Source organism: Sardina pilchardus, chromosome 21 (genome assembly GCF_963854185.1).
Source record: "Sardina pilchardus chromosome 21, fSarPil1.1, whole genome shotgun sequence".
Taxonomy (NCBI): Eukaryota; Metazoa; Chordata; class Actinopteri; order Clupeiformes; family Clupeidae; genus Sardina; species Sardina pilchardus.
The window spans coordinates 22207215-22228085 of NC_085014.1; the positions used below are offsets into that span (position 1 = coordinate 22207215).

General features: G+C 44.4%; 1 protein-coding gene across 2 annotated transcripts; it reads right to left on the reverse strand.

The window, feature by feature from the left end:
• Positions 1-6950: 6950 nt before the first annotated feature.
• Positions 6951-20240, reverse strand: hrh2a (histamine receptor H2a). 2 transcript variants are annotated; one of them, XR_009936814.1, is made up of 4 exons: positions 20155-20240; positions 8607-10483; positions 7973-8106; positions 6951-7850 (listed from the first exon to the last, which is right to left on the reverse strand). XR_009936814.1 is itself a non-coding variant. In XM_062525412.1 (4 exons), the coding sequence occupies exons 2-4, from the start codon at positions 9788-9790 to the stop codon at positions 7825-7827; spliced, it is 1302 nt and encodes a 433-aa protein (XP_062381396.1). In that variant the 5' UTR covers positions 9791-10483; positions 20155-20240; the 3' UTR covers positions 6951-7824. The 2 variants fall into 2 exon arrangements, 1 of the variants encoding a protein (XP_062381396.1); XM_062525412.1 differs by having other exon boundaries at positions 7973-8064.
• Between the last annotated feature and the right edge of the window lie 631 nt (positions 20241-20871).

Below are 20871 nucleotides of genomic sequence, written 5' to 3' on the forward strand. Positions count from 1 at the left end.
CTGCTCCTCGGACGGGGGGTGACCCGGGCCTGGACCCTCCCGCTGACCTTGCACCTGCCACAAACACACGCAAAGCATACACACCCATATTGTGTACTAATTGGACTGTGTTTTCAAACACATGCTGCACACATGCAAATAGATGAATACGTAAACACACAAATACGTTTTTTTTTTTTGGCCGAGCAAGCCTTGTACACACAGAGTGCCCATCTCACTATGAACCTAATAATTTCTGTCTGTGTATGAATTCTACACACAACAAAAATTATTTGGTCTGGCCTTTCCTGCTTGGAGGAAATTCGTTGTCTTTCCTGCTGAGCAGCAACCGTTACTGTGTGCATGTATAACAGCGATGTACAGTGTAGAATGTGTATTTTGGTATTAAGCGTGCACATAATTAAATTAATGTTTATTGTGTGTGTGTGTGTGTGTGTGTGTGTGTTTGTGTGTGTGTGAGAGAGAGAGAGAGTGATGGATATCCTCCGAGACAGGATGGGTGCGGGATGGCAGGAGAGCCCCCTGCCCCCTCCCTCTGGTGCTAATTGATTCTGGCTGTGCTCTGCTGATTGGTGTGAGGACCCCTAGGGGTGAGGAGGGCCAACAGCTGCCCTAATGCTCCCTCCACCATAAAGACTCACACTCACACTCACTCACTCTCTCTCTCTCTCTCTCTCTCTCTCTATCTATCTCTCTCACACACACACACACACACACACACAAACACAGTCACTAATGCAAACTAACTTCTTAAACATAGTCATGGCAATATGTTCTCACATATTGTCCAGCATACACACTTTATCAAAGAGGGGTAGAGAGCGTCACTCAGTTTGAGGCGGAAGTTGGCATTTATATGTGTGAGCAGATTGTCCTTTGCACAGGCAAGCAGAGAGTCAGGGATGTGTGTGTGTCTGTGCTCTGGGTGTGTGTTTGTGCGTGTGTGTGTGTGTGTGGGGGGGTGGTGGTGGTGGTTTGTTGTCATTTTGTGATGAATTGACACACATACTGGTCTTTTATGCCTTTAAATGTTGACCCCAAATTCAGTCCCATAAAATTCCTGGACACATTTTGGGCTTGGTCTTTGCCCAGATCATTTTATTCTCTTCAGCAGAGAATCTGCGTTCACTCAGACGCAGCACGTTTAGTCTTTTGATGCACACACAGGAACAGAAATGGTCCCAACCTTCAGTTTTATGGATTAAAGTTTCAGTTAAAGTTACTTCATGTTGGCAAACTCCATGTCTGTGTGGTTCTGTTTGAGAAGACTTTGTCTCACACAGCTGTTGATTGGCGTCGGTGCCGTCATTCTGCTCTCTGATTGGGCGCTGCGCACCGCTCGAGGGGGGAGCGATGGTCCTGAAGATGAGCGCGTATTCGATCCATCTCAGGCCCTCGCTCCGCTCGTCCAGGAGGACCCGGCTAATGTATTGCAGGAATGTTCTCGCCTAATCGAGTATTAATTGCCATCAGCAATAACACAGTGGCCGTTTGCTCAGCTAATTAGCGCAAATGAAATTAGCCGCGTTTTCTTCTAATGACTTCAGGTGGGAGGTTTTAGCGTTCGCCGCACGTTCGCTATGCTAATATTTTGGCGACTGCAGGGAGTGAAGAGACTGCTAGTTGGCTTGTGGTTATGTGTGTTCGTGTCTGTCATATCAGACATTGTGTGTGTGTGTGTGTGTTTGTGTAGGGGGCATGTAGACAGACACTTTTGTTTTTCATTGAAGTCTCATGGTATTTAGAATTCTAAAAAGATTGTGTGTGTGTGCGTGTCTGTGTTTAGTGTCCCTGTGGCTGTGTGTGTTTAATACAGTTGTAATGCATTCATGTCCTTTCAAAGTGCTCGTCTGTAGCCAAACTCAATGAATGCGTGTTTATGTGAGCTTCCTCTTGTGTGTATCATTATTTATGTCTTTCGGTGCGAACACACACACACACACACACACACACACACACACACACACACCTGGTTTATAAGCTGAGGATGAAGGGCTCGTTTCTATGGTAATGTCTTATAAAGTTTTAAGTGGTGGCCACTCAGCTTTCAGTGAGCAGCTTCCCTCTCTCTCTCTCTCTCTCTTTCTCTCTCTCTCTCTCTCTCTCTCTCTCTCTCTCTCTCTCTCTTTCTCTCTCTCTGCCTCACCCAGAGGAAAAAATGATCCCGTCGGTGATTCATCATTTTAATGGCCCAGAAACACATTAAAATAATAAAAAGTAAAGGCGAAGGGGCCTGGCTGAGCCGTGATAAATAGCCTTCCCCATCTCTATCGCATTACCTGCGCTAACAGAAATATTGCGGTCAGGACGCGCGCCGACACATGCGATTGTTTCCCAATAAGAAAAAAGAGGGAGAAGTTGCATATTAAATTCCACCACTTCAACCAACGGAATGAGAGCAGACCCTCCAACCTCTGAGGCCAGAGGGAAGAAAAGGGGGACATAGAGACAGAGAGAGAGAGAGGGAGGGAGGGAGGGAGGTAGAGATGATCGAGATGAGAGCGATGGAGGGATTTGATACTAAATAGTCTATGAATCGATGCATATTCACTTTTTTGTTACAAGGGACAAAGTATCTTCAGAAAATTATTTCACTGGTAATGATTGTCTCCCAACTTGAAGATGGTGCTGTGGCACCCTACTGTCAGTTATATCCCTGATAGCTAATGAGAGTTGTTATCATTTTTTGAAGACTCATAATGCTCCAAAAAATGTTAATAACAATAATTAATTACTCATTTACTTATGCAAATGCCGGCAATTAAATCAGATCTTGAGAGAATTGTTAGCTAAATGAAACACTCTAAATCCTATTACTGTGCAATATTTTCCCTGCTAATTTGCCTGGTAATTGCTGATTGCTGATTAACTATCACTGTTAATTGGTCTTAAATTGTCTATTACAGTAGGGGGATCTTTTTCCTCTGCAGTTCAAAATAAAATCTCTAAACTTTTCGCCACTTTTGGGCACTTTAGTCTCCACCATGATAATATAAAATGGGAACGGAGGCCAAAACGTCCCTTTATTGCCACTTTCAACAACAAACCTAATGAAGCAACACCGTCTTAATCCTGCACTGAGTGCCATCCTTTGTCTTGCCAATGCTTGGCAGCATTCTTTATCTCCTAAAACCAATGTGTGTACCATCATTTACGATGTTTCATAGTATTCCCAAATCATCACTCCGTGAGGTATGCACATAATTCTTGATTTTGTGCTTTACAAGAATTTCTGCTGTCATTTAACCCTCCTTGTACTAAGAAAAAAAACAATACCTGGCTCAGGCTGCCACCTTACAATTTGGCAAAGTATTACAATTGCTTGTAGAATTAGACGAAATAGGTGTTTACAAAGTCAGCTGATTCTGTCTTTCTCTCTCAAGGGCCCCCAGAAGACCACAGCTATGGCAAATGCGTAGACAATGCTGTCAACATAGATGAGTTTATGTTTGAGCCCCCTAAATAGCACAAATATTGCTCATAGATTATTAGTTATGAAATTATAATAAACAAATCCTAAATCCAGAGCCATGAACTCATTTCAATGCTGAAACCTCTGTTGAACACCAATAACACCATTTTTTAACATATATAAATCAAGACAGGGACGGAGTTTTGGTTTGGTAGCATTCATTCATATTATGGACTATCAGGGTACTGTATATACACCCTTACACCAGATAAAATATATTATGTTAGGAATACTCCATCATAACATGTGCATTTATGCAAACACAGTCAAATGTAGGCAAATGGAATCCAATTTAAACCTGAGTGTTAAATGTTGTGATTCTAGGCCTGAAGGGCTGCATCATAGTTTGCTTCAGCCCATGCCTGAATTATCCATGTTCTCTAAAAAAATAATTAAAAAAAAGTTAGCTATTTTTCCATCACTGACAAATTCTCTTCTCAGGTGAGCCTTGGACTGGTCATATACCCCCATAAGTGAATGGCCATGCCATGATACAAACTACACATGTCAATGACATGAAAATGGCCACATACAGTTGAGTACAAAACGTTTGCATCCCATTAAATGCAGTCAAATTTGACAAAAATTCAAAACTTCAGCTGCCGAGCTTTTATAAAAACAAAGTGATTCAGAAAAAAATAATATTACATCAGTGCAAAAGTTTGCATCACCCTGTATAAAATGTTCTGAAAGCCCTTTTATATGACTTCCCCGTGCCTTTATAACCTCCTTAAATCTCTGTGTGTACCCACTGAGCAGAATCCTTATCCTCTCTGGTGCACTTTGAGTCCGGTCTTCCTGGCATATTTGTCCCAGATCTACCATTTTGTCTGACTGTCTGACAGGTTTTCAATTGTATTCAAGTCTGGAGACTGGGAAGGCCATGGCAAGGCATTTCATTTATTCTCTTTTAACCGTTCCTCTCAGTTGACCGTGCTTAGTGCCTTGGATAATTGTCTAGTTAAAATATTTAGCTTTTTGACTGATGGTAGTAGCCTTAACTTTAAAATCAGTTCATATTGCACTACTTTCATTCATCCTTCTATTTAGTTCCAGGGAATGGACAAAGACATAAAACCCCAACACATCAGTGAACCCCCACCGTGTTTGCCTATGAGGAGGAGAACAGCCTGTGCTTAATTTGTAAATGAAGAGGTACTGCTCTGTGGCAGGTTAGGGGCGAAAAAGTGCATATTAAAAAGAAGCTGCAAAACCGTGCTTCTCACCGTGCTGAAACATTAGTCACATGTTTTTAGACCAATGACTTAATTATTGCTTTTTTTTTTTTTTAAATAGATGGACCTGGCCTAATCTGAGCAAATATTAATTTCGAGCTAATGTTGAGCTTCCAAATGAGCTATTTAGACAAACCACATGCATACAGTACAATGAAAATTTATGGCGCTTGACATCAGTGATTAATGATCACCATAACGAAACTATTAAGACTATCATCATCACAGCAGAAAACAAATGTAAGTTTACCTTTAGTTTATTTGTGCAAGACATCCAGAGACCTCAGCCTAATTTTCCTTGCTTCTTTCTTTACTTCTAATGCCCTTCACAGTTCTATGTCCTTTAGTTATCCATGACCCCACACCTGGACAAGTTTTTATTATTATTATTATTCTGATAGAACGGGCGACTATTTAATCTCGACTAGGCCTATAATAGGCCAGTTGTAGCTGTTAGGTCCCGTTGCGTGCAATGCCTGACCTGAGCATTCACGTCTCAGTCGCTCTCATTCTCTCTCTTTCGATTTAGAAAAGCTGATTTCAAATGCATCAAACATTGGCAAACAAGCAATTTACGAGAAAGAAACTCAATGAGAAAAGAGCATCAAGTATTAGACAAAATGTATTTAATGTTACAGACTGTTATGATTAAAGAGGTGGCATAGCCACAGAAATATTCAGCCACAGAAATATCAGACTCTGATGAAGACGGTGTAACGTCGAAACGTTAGTCCCACAATGTTGGCACCTTAGATAAAATTTTAAAAAACTTCACATCTGAGTTGCTCCGGTTTTTCTTTACCACAGAAATATTTGCTAGTCCAAATCTGGGAGGTGGCGGAGCATGCTCCGACCTGCTCTGGCATAAATAAAGCCCTGGTAGCACCATTCCCAAAGTTAAAGTGTTTTTCTTGCCACACGAATCTGCGTCTCTAGAGACGAGGCAGCATGCTCGTAATATGCTAGAGAGCATGTGAACAAGCCAGGCGAGTTTTGGAACAAGATTATGCGGTCACATGAGACCAGCGTCAAATGATTTAGTCATGATTTGCACATGCCTGTGAGGAGAGACACATCTATTCCCATAGTCCACATAGTCCACCATGGTCCAGGCCTGTTTAGTGTTTTAGAGGTCTTTGTCTGTATCAAGCACAGGGACCATGAATGCTGTTTTATTTTATTGTTTTAGGAGGTTCGCCAATTGATGAACCTCCTAAAACAATAACATTATTATTTTAGGAGTCTATGCTGTTGTGTGTGAAAATAGTTTTGGGTCACTATGACACAAAGACAATCAAAGGGTTAAAAGTAGATTTTTCTTTCATTAAACTTAGACTGTGATTTCAAACTGCATTGTGGCTTTGTGCATCATTAGTTATTTGTCTTTGGAGTCACTTATTCCCTCAATGTCTCACATGTCTCTTCATAACCTATGCCATCTTGCGTGCCTTATTTGGCTCATTCGTTATTATTGGCTATGTTTTTAATTTCCACTCTTTACTCTCTATGTCTTCATACCCATTCCTCCACTTTCCTTCTCCCTCGATTTTATATATTTATTTATTTGTTTTTGTCTCTCACCACCCCCCAAACCATTTCTCTCTCCAAATTACATTAACTCATTAGGTTTTTTATTATGATTTTTTTCCATGGGGGGATGACTAATGATCTTGCTCCGTTAACCGTGGCTTCCCTCTCCATATCATAGTGTTTTATTCTACACTCTTCATCAGCTTTATTCATCAGCGTTATAAACATGTCCTCTGTCCCACTCTCTCCTCCTGGTCTGGTCTGGTCTGTTGCAGTATTAGTTTTGATAATGTGTCAGATATCGGACTGAAGTGTATTGGAGGAAGGAGAAGAAGGAAAAGAAGATGATGAAGATGATGATGGTGGTGATGGTGATGATTGCACGCAGCCACTCCTCCAGTCAGTCCTCTTCCTCTGGTCTGTTCTGTTCTCCTCTTGCCAAGGCCTCTACTGAGGTCATCATACTTTTGATTGATGAGGTGTGTGTGAGTGTCGTGTGTGTGAGTGTCGTGTGTGTGTGTGTTGTGTGTGTGTGTGTCTATTCTTGTGTTATCTCTCCTCTTATTTCCTGATGACAGTCCAAGATGATGGATCGCTCATGAAGAGCCCATGAAATTTGTGTGTTATTGAAGAGCTGTGTGTGTGCGTGTGTGTATGTGTGTGTCTGTTAATGTGTGTGAGTGTGTGTATGTGTGTGTCTGTTAATGTGTGTGTGTGTGTGTGTGTGTGTGTGTGTGTGTGTGGCAGACGCAGACAAAAAGCGAGTCACAGGGGGAGCTGGGGACAGAGTGAGTGTGTCGCTGTTTGAGAGCATTTACTTGTGTGTATTCAGTGGCTAGTGGCTGATAATTTGACGGTAAAGAGGCAGTGATGAATGGTTTTAATGTACCGAGGGTCAGTGTGCCCAGCTGACAAAGAGCGAGGGAAAGAGAAAGAGAGGAGAGCAGAAGGCCTGAGAAATGTGTTGAATGGTTGGAGATGACAGAGAGGAAAGAGATTGCAACACAGCGCGGTGGCATATTGCACCACAGTGCAATCGCAAAGAAAAAGAGAACTTCAGGAAAAGATGAGGTTTAGGGTGTGTGGAAATTGTAAGGGTGTGTGAAAACAGAAAAACACTGAAATAGTCACTGTTGCTCATTTTTGTTTTATAGAAATTATATTTAATACTGTCCTTGTGCACCCCTCAAATATGCTGCAAGCAAGCTGCCATTTTGTTTCCTCTTTCTTCTCACAATTAAAAAACAAAATAATAAAAAAGATTTTGACCAGTAGGGGGCAGATGGCGCGCACGGTCAAATTCAACCCACCTTGCCTGAATGAGGCAACGGTTCATTATCACAGCGTCCGAGTCAAGAGCCACTCGAGGAAGAAAGAATTCAAGGGGTTGTACGACACGGCTGGTTTGAGTTCAAGTGATAACAGTAGAGTAGGAATGTCATTGGAGGGGAAAGCTTAGTTGCTGCCGATTGCTGCTTTATGGCTTGAACATTTCCTTGACCCCACTCTGCAGCATGTCCTCTGCTGTCCCTGTGCGACACCGCCAGTGATTGGTTGAGCAGCTGGCCGGACACAACGTTGTGGTCCTCAACCTCTTTGCACCTGTGGAGGGTCTGAGAAGAAGACCCCGTTCAGAGTCCAGACGAAGAGCACGTTAGAAGACAACACTTTCGGACACACTAGAAGACACTTTCAACAAGCAAGCACTGAATGAACCTCGCTGAACAAATCTCACCTGCCAGCCATCTCAAACACTTGTCCTGCTTGGCGTCTCCCGCCGGGGGGCCGGGTGGAGGTGTGGATCGGGTCCAGCGGCCGGGCGTCAAGCTGGGGTCGGCAGGAAATAGGTCACCGTGAGCTTATGGGTGTCTGGAAGTCATGGACAGCAGCACAGATACACGGAGATAATGTTGTAACAGCATCTCACTGTATCTATGGATCACTGTAGCAGCATTGGCTTAGCTTGTTGAGCTTACTCTTACCCCCCCCCCCATGCACTTAAATGCTTTTTGCACTTACAGTATCCTGCCCCTCCCTACTACCCCCACCCCCCATATGCACACACAACAGGCGAAGGAACATGCATGTGACAAATAAACCTCCTTGTATCCTTGTATCCTTATTTAAAGCATCAGTCCAATGACTACTGATTATAAGCTGTGTTAATGGACCTGTCATGCATGTATAAATACTGTATAAGGAAGAAAGTCCTTTCCCAGCAGGGCCTGAGAGCATATCGCTGGAATTCTGCCCTCCACTGACATGACGCCTGTAATGCCTTGTGTAAAGTCTCGGAGAAGGACACAGATAAGGAACTTGACTTAGAGACAATTACCACCACCACCACCACTAACACCCTCATTTCTCACCTTAATGTGTTATTGCAGTCAGTGATCTCTGTGTCCATCATCAGGGGTTTACCATTACCCAGGGGGGGCCTGTTACTCCCATTTAAATCCTGCATCATGACCATAGCCCTGGGCACGGACCCTGCCCTGCTGAAGCACTGCTTGAGTCCAGTCACTGGCCCGTCCTCCCAGCTTCTCCCCTCCCCTGCCGCCGCCCCGTTGGAGTCCATCGGCAGGGGCTTGAGCCTCGGGCAGTGCAGGAGCCGCCCGTAGGCCGAGCGGAAGTCCCGGTTGAGCGCGGCGTACAGGAAGGGGTTGAGCGCCGAGTTGGTGTAGCCGAGCCACAGCACCACCGAGTAGGCGGTGCCGCGCATGTCGCTCCGCAGCAGGCCCATGACGGTGAAGTAGGTGAAGTACGGCGTCCAGCAGACGATGAAGGCGCCCACCACCGCCGCCAGCGTCACCGTGGCCTTGTTCTCGCGCACGGCCACCGCCAGCACCCCCCAGTGGCCGGCCGGGGTACTGCCGCAGCCCCCCGCGCGCCGCGTGGCCACGATCCGGCGCGCCTGCGCCCTGGCGATACGGAACACGCAGCAGTAGCTCCAGCACATGGCCAGCAGCGGCAGGTAGAAGGTGCACAGCGCGTCCACCACGGCGTAGGTGGGGTTCAGGTCGAACTTGCACACGCCGCCGTCGACGCTGTCGTTGCCCTCGCCCTCCTCGCCGTCCACCCCCGCGCCCACGTTCTGGACCCTGCCGTCCCGCGTGTTCCAGCCCATGTGGATGGGCACGAACGACAGGCAGACGGACACCAGCCAGATGAGGGCCAGCGCCGTGCCGACGCGCGCCGGCCTCAGCAGCGCGGCGTAGCGCAGCGGCGCCGTCACGGCCAGGTAGCGGTCCATGCTGATGGCCAGCAGGTTGAGGATGGACGCCGTGCTCAGCATGACGTCCAGCGAGACGTAGACGTTGCAGAAGGCGGCGCCCAGCGGCCAGGCGCCCGCCCGCACCTCCAGCAGCGCGGAGAAGGGCAGCACCAGCGCGCCCAGCAGCAGGTCGGTGACGGCCAGCGACACGATGAAGCAGTTGGTGACGCAGCGCAGGCGGCGCGTGGTGCACACGGCCAGGCACACCAGCACGTTGCCGCACACCGTCAGCACCACCAGCAGCGCCAGCACCGCGCCCAGCAGCGCCACCGTCAGCATGCTTCTGGGACACGGGCCGGAGGAGCGGGGTGGGTGGGTGTGTGTGTGTGGGTGTGTTTGTTGGTGGGTGTGTGTGTGTGTGTGTGTGTGTGTGTGTGTGTGTGTGTATGTGTACTTATGTGATTCACGTATATGTTTGCAAGTGTGTGTGTGTGTTTGTGTGTGTGTGTGGGGGCGGTGCGTGGGTGGGTGGGTGGGCGGGTGTAGGTGTGTGTGTGTGTGTGTGTGTGACTTTATGATTCACTTATATGTTTGCAATTGTGTGTGTATTCACATGAGTATATATGTTTGTGTTTAAGGTGTGAGTTTTCAGAGGAAGGGAGAGTCCTACTGTAACCTACTGTAAATATTGAGAGGACTTGTGTACGTGTTTGATTTGTTTCCTTGTCCTTTTCACATGTGGAGGAGTTACCGTTTTATATCTCCTCTCTGTAGGTCAGAAGAAGGAATGGAACACTGTTGCCCATCCTCCAGCCGATAGCAGCACAGGCCACATGATCAGGTGTGTAAAAAGTTTGCACTGGGTTTGTGTTTGCCCTCTCTTTTTTTGATGAGTGGACTATAATGTTGCCGCCATTGATTTGGAAAGGATCTCACACAGAGCAGCTGGGTGCGAGAGACGTCCTCTCCTGGCTGAAAGATTGGAGAGGGGCTCCCTCTTCTGGTGATGGACTCTCACTGCACCAGTCAAACCTGAAGAGACACCACAGAATCAGGTGAGAAATCAGTGCAGCAGCTTACTTTAGTAATGACACAGCTGAGGTCCCTCAGTGGCCTCAAATCCCCTCCAAAAAAGTGTCCCTCCCTTCTCAAAGCCTCAGCCTATGGCAAGTCAGATCAAATAATCTAGATAATTTGCTTCTTTTTTTTGTAGTTTATTTCTTTCAGGGACCATGTGTAAAATGCGTTCATCTCATTAAGAGATGCTTTGTACCAGATTTAGCTAAAAGCTGATTTCCATCTGCATTTCCAGTTTACAAGAAATGGGTCATATGTACACAACTGATAAAAGTTGTGTACACCTTAATGGACTCCAAGGAAGAGCTTTAGATCATCTGTATCCAGGCCGTGATTACGAAATGCTCTCCTGTGATCAACAAGAGATTAGTCACTCAGTCATAATAGTTCGCTGTTCTTTGAACACTGGAATGTGTGTGTGCGTGTGCCAGTGCGTGTCTGTGTGTCGGCCTGCATGTACGTCAGCGGGGCTATTTATGTGTGCGCTACTTCAGACTGAAATGGATGTTTGGGACGAGCTCCAGGTAACGCGATCGAGCACAGCGAGCCCTCTATGTGCTCAGCCTTATCTCCCGCCTCGGCCAATCAGACCCACTTATCACCCACGCCACCAATCACGGGCCCTCTTATCAGAGGAGGGGGAGGGGGGAGGGGGAGAGGGGTGCTCAAAGAAGGAAGTCTTCACATGCAATTCACAAAATGTACATGCTCAAGATCTCTGCAGAGTCGACATTTGCTTGTGACATTCTAAAGAGACATGTTGTCTGCCAGGGCCAGCCCATATTAGAAAAATGCATTTTAACTGTTAGTCCTGTTTAGCTATAGTGTCAGATGACCAAGCTCTGGCTAAGGTTAGCTCAATCATATACTCAAGCAGGGTCACAGTTAAAGAAGAGAACCAAAACCAAATCATATTTCTCAAGTTAGGGCTCACTTGGAACTTGAGGTTAAGAACAGGAGGAACACAGACTTTCCATGACCCTCTGCAAAACTGTTCCTTAGAGGCTATCTGATGAAGGTTCCCCTTTTCGGTTCTCACAAGGTGACCATTGGGGACCACAGATAAGACTTGAAAGAAGGAAGCTACTGTATAATGTGAGCTCATCATGATTTCAATGAAATGAAGTATCTGGCCTCATACAAAGTTCATCAGCTACTTCCATATTTTCATGGGATGGTGGGTTTTGTGAGAAGTACCATTTCACCACCTTAGACATTCAAGCTTTTATTTCCCCTAAACACACACACACACACACACACAAATACTGTACACACCCGTGCGCGCGCGCACACACACACACACACACGCAAGCACACAAAAATTCATTGCGGCCATTGTCCTTCAGGGCTCAGTTGTACTGGTGTTTCATCTGAATCTGGTGAGCAGATGTTTGCCACAGCACTAGTGACAGTCAAGAACTCAAGCTAATTCAAAAAAGCAGTGTTTTGCATCGCATAACTAGCAGCTTAACTTCATCAACCCAACATCTACTCATCATTTCAGACAGTACTTAAATACTCTCTGTAAATACTGCACAATCTCACCACATTAGACAATGGAACCTATGGATTCTACCGTAATTTCTCGACTATTAGCTATGAGGTTAATACGGGGCGGGGGGGGGGGGGGGGGGGCAGTTAATATGGTGTTAATATGTTTTTGTTTCTTTTAACTTGCATAAAACACTTTCCTGCGGCATATACACAATGCGGCTTATATGCGGGAAATTACTGTACAAAATACTGTAACGGATATCATAACCAGCCGGTGGCTTTTTATTTTCGGACTCTGTGATTGTAATGACACAGAGATATACTCTACTATAGCCGTAGCATCTAAGACAGTACCATAGGAACCATTCCCACAGGCTGTAGTGTTGCTCGTGTGATGTAATGATGCTCGTCCCCACTCTCATCCTCACATACAGATGTGTCATGAATGCTCGTATGAATACACGCACATGTTAGACGAGGCGAAAGCCAGCCATGTGTTTTGATTTTTCAAGCTCTCACTCACTCAATCACTTACTCACTTTCTCACATAAACACACACATACATAAACACACACACACACACACACACACACACACACACACACACACACACATACACACACATAGAGAGAGAGAGAGCGCGTATTGTACACATTGTCAAGCAAAAATGGGCTCTTGGCTCTGTTCTGTCATCCTTCTCCATATCTGGGCAGACCCCCTGCTCTCTGCTTGCCCTACATGGATCCCGCAAACTCACTGTGGCTTGGCCCAGATCACTTTCCCATCCTCTGTGTGTGTGTGCATGTGTGTGTGTGAGTATGAGTGTGTGCTTTTGTGAATGCATGTGAAGAAATCTGTGGGTGTGTGAGTCTATGCTATGCTCTGTGTGTGTGTGTGTGTGTGTGTGTGTGTGTGTGTGTGTGTGTGTGTGTAAATATATTTGAGTGTATGTTAATATCAGTGTGCCTGCAATAATGCACACTTGGGTGAGAAACATATTGGCTTGTGGTTTGTGTGTGCGTGTCTGTACGCACGTAAACACAGACAACACTGGCAAAGAGACAAAGAAACCGCGGGTTTAAACTACTTTAGAAGAGCACTGGGAATATTGCTGCACTGGACACAAGCAAGATGAAGGAGATGAGAGAGGTGATTGCGCAGAACAAAGACAGACAGACAGACAGACAGACAGACAGACAGGCAGGCAACCAGGAGGGCTTTTTGGAATCGAAATGAAACGAGACAGAGGAAGTGGGCACTCTATTCTGAATGCTCGTGTCTAACCCGCATGACAGAATAAATGAGTGTGTGTGATCGTGACTGTACAGAAAAGAGATACAGTGGAAAATAAGAGAGGACCTTTGTGGTCCACGTTTATAGTTCCGTTGTCTTATTTGAACTTCCTGTGAAAGTGCACGCTAACTAAAAATCTATGCGGTGTGCATGATGGAAGCTGTTCTGGATGATGATGGTATAAGATATGAATGAAATACACCAAATCAGAGTATCATGTATTCCTAGTAACCGTGTGGGTGTGTGTGTGTGTGTGTGTGTGTGTGTGTGTGTGTGTGTGTGTGTGTGTGTGCGTGCGCGTGTGTGTGTGTTTGCATTTGATTGTGAGAGAGAGAGAAAGAAAGAAAGAAAATATATATACGTACGCACGCACGTCGCACGCACACACACACACACACACATATATATCTATGTATGTACGTGTGTGTGTGTATATATATACAGTATGGAGAGAGGTAGAAACAGAGAGACTGTACATGTGCACATATGTTCACAGTCACTTACACTTAATGATCTACTGGCCATGTTTTAGAATGCACAAAATGAATAACAATGGCATATGTTTACACAGTCACAGTCAGCACACACACACACACACACACACTGATTAAATCATCAACCATTTCTCACTTGTACTCCAACATACACACACACGCAGACAGATACTCACTGACACACAAACACATACAACACTGCTTGAAATGGTACACAGAAGTGGCTGGGACAAAGTGCTTCTAGTTTCTTTTACTGTTTTTTTTTAGTGTGGAGTATTTCTGAAGAATTTATTCTAAAAACTGGACAGTGGCTGGTGGCTTGTCCATACTATGACCTTATGAACTTCTAGAGAATATAGACCGTTTGTTCATCATGACGATCTTTCACTTTTGTTGGTTTTGTGCAGATTTGGATGGAAAAGACTTCTGAGAAGTTTCCAGTTGATATTGCCAATAAGCGTTTCTCATAAATGTCTGGAATCAGATCATTTATCAGATGTGCAATCAGCCAGGGAATGTTTATGTTAGATTGGTTGTTAGTTGTTCTGTGTGTGTGTGTGTGTGTGTGTGTGTGTGTGTGTGTGTGTGTGTGTGTGTGTGTGTGTGTGTGGAGGAAATAGTTGTAATGTGAACGTTGTGTGTGTGTGTCTGTCTGTGTGCGTATAGAGGGCATTTTTAATGTGAACGTTGTGTGTGTGTGTGTGTGTGTGTGAAAGAGAGAGAGAGAGAGAGAGAGAGAGAGAGAGAGAGAGAGAGGTGGTTGTGTGTGTGTGTGTGGGGGGGCTGGGTGATTGAAAGATGATGTATCGCTGTGCTTATCTCAGGATTGATTGAATTATAAATCAAACTTTTGTAAAGCTAATCCTTGTAGGTCACCACAACCTTGACACAAGACACATGAAAGCTGATTGTGGCCTATTTATACTCACACTTGGACTGACACTTTATCAGAAGGGAGGGATGTCCTTCCTCCATTTCCGTCTCCGTGAATTTGCCTTCTTTTTTTCTAGCAAGTTTAAGGTAATGTATTTTCAGTATTTTTTCTATTTTTATTTGTTCAGTAAATGTTCAGGGTTGTTAGGGGTTTAGTCTCTGTCTGTGCTATTTTGTCCTCACCTGCCTGGTAAAGATACAATCAAACAATGTTTTACGAGAGTAAACATTAAAGTACTGCAGAGTTTCCTTGCAGTAACCTGAACAATTATGGGTTCAGTTCTGACTTCCACCATTGTGCCCTTGAGCAAGGCACTTAACCCCAAGTTGTTCTAAATTACATTTGTAAGTCACTTTTGATAAGTGTCTCCCTAAATGAATAAATGTAATGTGTGTATGTAATGTAAAGTTGAAATGTGTTTCCTCAGTGTGTGTTTGTGTGTGTGTGTGTGTGTGTCAGGTTTTCAGACTCGTGGTCCAATAGCCCAAAGTCTGACCTGACCCTGAGATACGGAAGTGTGACCTAGCAGATTATTCCTCCATGCTGTTTCAGAAGGACATGGCTTGGAACGTCTGTGCGGAATTGTCACATTCCATCCCACCATCCACCTACTGTACCTGTATCAGCAGCCCATCGGTGTCAGTGTGGTTGGAAAAGTGGTGAGAAGAACATTATCATTTGCATGTAGTTTGGTTTGACATGTGCTGGGTACTGTGCATCACATAGAAACGTAAATGTAGACGTTGCTTCTCACTGTGATGTCTGTGCTTGTGCTGTGGAGCTCATGCAAATGGACGCCATTTTGAAGCCTACTGCGGTTAGAGCAGACAGCAGAGTAGAGCAAAAAGATTTGTTTAAAAAAAAAAAGCTGAAAATGAGTCGTGATGACTGATATCAGTCATTCTCGGGGCTTTTTTTAAAACATTTAAAAAAAAAAAAAAAAAGCTTTTTTAATGGCCTCACGGACGTTTCGGGCAAGACGCCCTTCTTCACCGTGATTATGGCGATTTCATCATAATCGCCACAATCATTGTAATCACGCAGAAGAAGGGCGTCTTTTTCCCGAAACGTCCGTGGGGCCATTAAAAAAAGCTTTAAAGAAGAACTGAGAGTGCTATCCTTTCTTTAGAGTTCATGTTGACTCACAGGGGGATTTAGCACCCAGTTGGGTGTACACTAGGGTGTAGAGCACATTAATTAGATTATTTATGATAACCGCAATTGAGACACATAGAAGCACCAACTCCGAGTTCCAAAGACTCGTGGTAGCCTATATTATTTTTCTGTGTGATCTTCCTACCTTTACTTTTAAGCTCTTGTCTTGGTCATTGTTAGGACCAGCTATGCTATATTTTGATGGTCATTATAATATTTGCATAATGTCTTATGTCAGCCTTCATGTCAAGGGAAAATAATTTGCATTAGTTTTGTACAGTATTAATGTCACCAGGAAGGATGACAGTAGAAATATGTATTCATATGTCATGGAGGCACTCTATGACTTAGCAATTTACAAATATATATGCTGACTGACATAAATATTTTATTGACAATCGATAGTTTTATTCACTGTTGAATTTCTTTCTTTCCCCGTGTTCAGGTTTGTCTAATGGAATGTACACTGAAGGTTAAATTTGAATGGCAGGCAAAGTGCAAAGTCTATCAACATTCAACAAGCAAAGTCCTAGTGCATGAACAGTATCAGATCAATGAGCAGATTGATTTTTTTTGCCTAGTTATTAGATTAGCTTTTAGTCAGACATCAGTCTTTGCACTCAGCACATCAAATATGATTACATTTCATGTAAATTCAACATACATTTTCCCACAAACCGTTTATCACAGTGACTAGCTGCTAATATCACTGGAGAGTGTGTCTTGAGCCCTGTGTGACGAGTACTCGGCAGCAATTCAACAGAGAAAAAGGTGTGTGTATTTGAACGCAATTTGCATCTGTTGGCCACAAATGTGTTGCATTTCCATTTCCATTTACATGTATTCACTTAGCTGACATTTTTCATCCAAAGTGACTTACAAATGTCACTCCCACTCCAAGGGACTACATTGTTCCCAGAGCAATTTGGGGTTAAGTGCTTTGCTCAAGGGCACAACCATGGAAGCCAGGAATTGAACTCACAACTTTTTTGGGCTACTCCATGCTAGCTCAGCTTCTTAACCACTACTCTACCTCCGCCCGATTAAGCGCCATGAAGAGGCTTTCTGTTTATTTTCCGGTTATTTTCAAGTGGTGGGAACAAAATTAGCCACGGCAAAAAGTACTTTGGTAGCTACTTACTGTATCCCTACTGTCCCCACCTAAAGTGACACCAACAGGCAGCGTCAATGTCAAAACTGCCTCTCAAGAATGGAGATGTCACCTACAGCCTGGCTACTGTCCCCAAATCATGGCACTTAGTAATATACCCACATTGCCCATAATCATCACAAAAAGCAAGCAAACATTATCAAGTGCATCTGTATGTACATCTGCACCCCCCCTGTCAGTTCTTATCAAATAGGACATGAACTGCCCGTCTGGCTGAGTATAACATGGGAGTGAAATAAAATAGCAGTCTGTCTGTGGCCGTCTCTATCGCTGAACTCAATTCAATTAATGTCTCTCATTTCAATTCAGAGTTGCTTTGTTAGCCTGGCTGTTTTGATTCAAAAACAACAAATCAATTCACGAGAAGACACAAGACATTAATCTGTGTTTGAGTCTCTCTGTCTGTCTGATTCTTTCTCTCCCACTCTTTCCATCACAGTATGACTTGCTCTCATCACAGTCTCTGTCTGTCTCTATCTCTCTCTCTCTCTCTATCTCTCTCTCGCTCTCTATCGCAATGTGGCTCTGTATTTCTTTCTCTCTCTGCCTCTCTCTCTCTCTCTCTCTCTCTCTCTCTCTCTCTCCCTTCCTCTCCCTCTCTGTGTATGTGTGTGTCCGTCCCCTCGTGTGCCCTGTCCCTGTTTGTGGAGAGGTTCCACTCTAATGTGGTCTGATAAGGGTGGCCCTGATGTTTGGGTTGCCGGGTAACCACCCGGTCCCTGTCTAATGAGTCGCGCGCCACAAAGGCATGCTAATGAGCTGTGACTGAGAGCCTGGAGCAGCACAGTCCTTCAGATAACCCTCTCACCATACACACATGCCCTCTCTCTCTCTCTCTCACACACACACACACACACACACACACACACACATGCTCACACACACACACACACACACACACACACACACATGCTCACACACACACACACACACACACACACACACACACACACACACACACACACACATATGCTCTCTCCCACTCTCTCTCTCTCTCTTTCTCACACACACACACACACACACACACACACACACACACGTTTGCGCTCTCACTCACACACACACACACACACTTAAGAACACCCACACAGAAACACAGATATACACACACACATACCACTATAAACACACACACACACACACACACACACACACACACACACACACACACACACGCACATACCACAGAAACAAATGAGGTCTGAAAGAAACATTGCAGGTCTTGGACACACATGCTTGCACACTAACAAGGGAGCGACACCAGATGCGTAACTGAAGCGTTCCGTTCGCAATGCGTAGGTTGCAGCCGGTCACACCAGTTAATTGTCACTGTAGTCAATGGAAGTAGCTACACCAGACGCAACAGTGGCGCGTACTTTCGGAAAAAATAGACCCATGTTCTAAAATGGATTTTACGCGTTGCGAATGGAACGCTTCAGTTACGCGTCTGGTGTAGCTCCCCTGTTAGATGCAATACATTTCTGACTGAGTCATGACTTGCATGCATTATTCCCCTCTCTACTTATGCAAGCATATATTCATACTTTACCAGGAGGATGATAAAGAGAAAATATAATGAATACCATTTATGGAGAATAATGCCCGCCCTTTGAACAATGTTAACCAATCTGAGTTCAATACTTGAACATGTAGAGAAAGTGCTCAAATAATATAACTGAAATATCCCCTAGGGGTTGTTATTGTGTGGTCAGATTTGACATTTTGTTTTCCTCATTGATTTGATGTGATTTTTAGCAAATAAATAGCGATTAAATTAATATCTGATGGGCTGTTTTTCATACAATACTAAACTTTCTTGTACCTCATCCATCTTGGAATTCTCTCTCCTCTCTCTTGTTGTATTTCTCTCTCTCTCTTTCTCACACACACACACACACACACACACACACACACACACATACACCTAACACCACAATTTATCTGTCTTTGCTTTTCAGCAGTGACAGACTGACTGGATGTCAAATGCACCCACCCTCAGTCAACAAGTCCATCCCTGCTCTCCCTCATCAAAGGTAAACCCTCATCTCCAACCAGACACCAGCGCCTAATGCTCTACAGATCACTGCAGCCACTTATGTATCCATAAATATTATTCCCTCACGCCTAGGCACAAGTCAACACTTCACACATGCACGCACACACACAAACAGTAACATACACACAGATTTGGAAACACATACAGTACATACACACAAACACATAGAGTGAGAATTGCTGACACACACATACAGTACACATACAGTACATACACACAAACACAGAGTGAGAATTGCTGACACACACATACAGTACACATACAGTACATACACACAAACACAGAGTGAGAATTGCTGACACAAACACACACACACACACACACACACACACACACTCACACAGCACGCATGCTAAAGCGCACATATCTCAAGTATGCGTATACCCCATGCCTGTCTGCAAGCACGGCAGCAGTTAGAACAGGAAACAGCACAGCTGAATTATGTCTATCTGCATCTGAGCAGCTGTGCACGACTGAGACGTCGACTCCTATCGTTTCCCCGCCGCACCGACTACTTTCATAATCATGGGAACCTTTTTTTAAAAGGCTTTTCACTCACCACATCAGTCATGTAAGATTTCAAACAATAGGGTTATCAGAGGTCATCGAAGAGTCTAGCGCACAGACCGAATTTCACAAGGTACATGAAATTAAGAGGATGAGTTTATGACAAAAATCACTAACCGTATATCTTTAATGTCAGCTGCCACAGTAAGAAGACTATCTGTATCGACTGTGGATCATAGCCATCGTCAATATTACAGAGGAAGTGAACTGTCAGTACTGTGGACTGAACAGTTCATCTGCTTGTTTATGTAATCCTATTATTGTTTTGGAATTTTATAAATACGGCCAATACTCCGGGGTAAAGAGCTTAATCTCCATAGGAATGCCATGTGGAGTTCAACAGTTACCAGCAAAACTGTTTTGCATTGCTTTTTTGTTGTTTGTTTGTTGTTTTTGCTATGCAAATGTATCATAAAGAGAACTAATGCTGGAGGGAAAATAAAAAAGCAAGGCTTCACTCACCTTAGATGGCCCTCTCTCCTCTCTCCTGCCCTGCTCTCTCTCTCTCCCTCTCTCTTGCTCTCTTGCTCTCTTTCCCTCTCCCTCCCTCTATCACCCCCCCTCTCGCTCTCTCTTTCCGTCTCTCTCTCTCCCTCTCTCAGTTTTCTCTCTCTCCTCCCCTATGTTGTGACCACGCAAAGCAGAGTAAGGACCCCATGGTCACGTGGATAAGAGTGAGTCACCTCTCTCACACCGTCTCTCTGTCATTCTCTCTCTTTCTCTCTCTTTCTCTTTCTATCTCCCGCTGTCAAATTCTGACAATGCCTGTGACTGCCTGACTGTCTGTGTCATCCACATATACGCACACACATGCACACACACACACACACACACGCAAGCACACGCACACACACATGCACACATTCGCAGTTCCTCATTTTTTGGAGTCAGTCATTTTCAATATAATGAAAAGAATATAATTCAAATACTGTGTACACAGTTTGAATCCCAATATAAACAGTAGGTCCAACTGGGAAGAATTTGATGAGAACTGCAAAACTAAATGATAAAGTGTGAATATTTCTGTGCATATGCTCATAGGTCCTTTGTGATGGGAGTCTTAGGCAAAAACACTTGAGTAATGTTAGAGCATTTTTCAAATGATCCTTTTTTGGAAGGGGAAAAGCTTGGAAGGGAAAGGCGGTGTTCTTTCTCATCTGTGGGAAGCTCCTCACCTGT

Bases quoted from the DNA above. Each gene is read 5' to 3' on its own strand.
- hrh2a (XM_062525412.1), bottom strand. From the start codon at position 9,790: ATGCTGACGGTGGCGCTGCTGGGCGCGGTGCTGGCGCTGCTGGTGGTG. The intron at 8,065-8,606 runs GTGAGAAATGAG...TGCCGACCCCAG, and splicing joins GACTGCAATAACACATTAAG to CTTGACGCCCGGCCGCTGGA. The intron at 7,851-7,972 runs GTGAGATTTGTT...TCTTCTTCTCAG, and splicing joins GTGTTTGAGATGGCTGGCAG to ACCCTCCACAGGTGCAAAGA.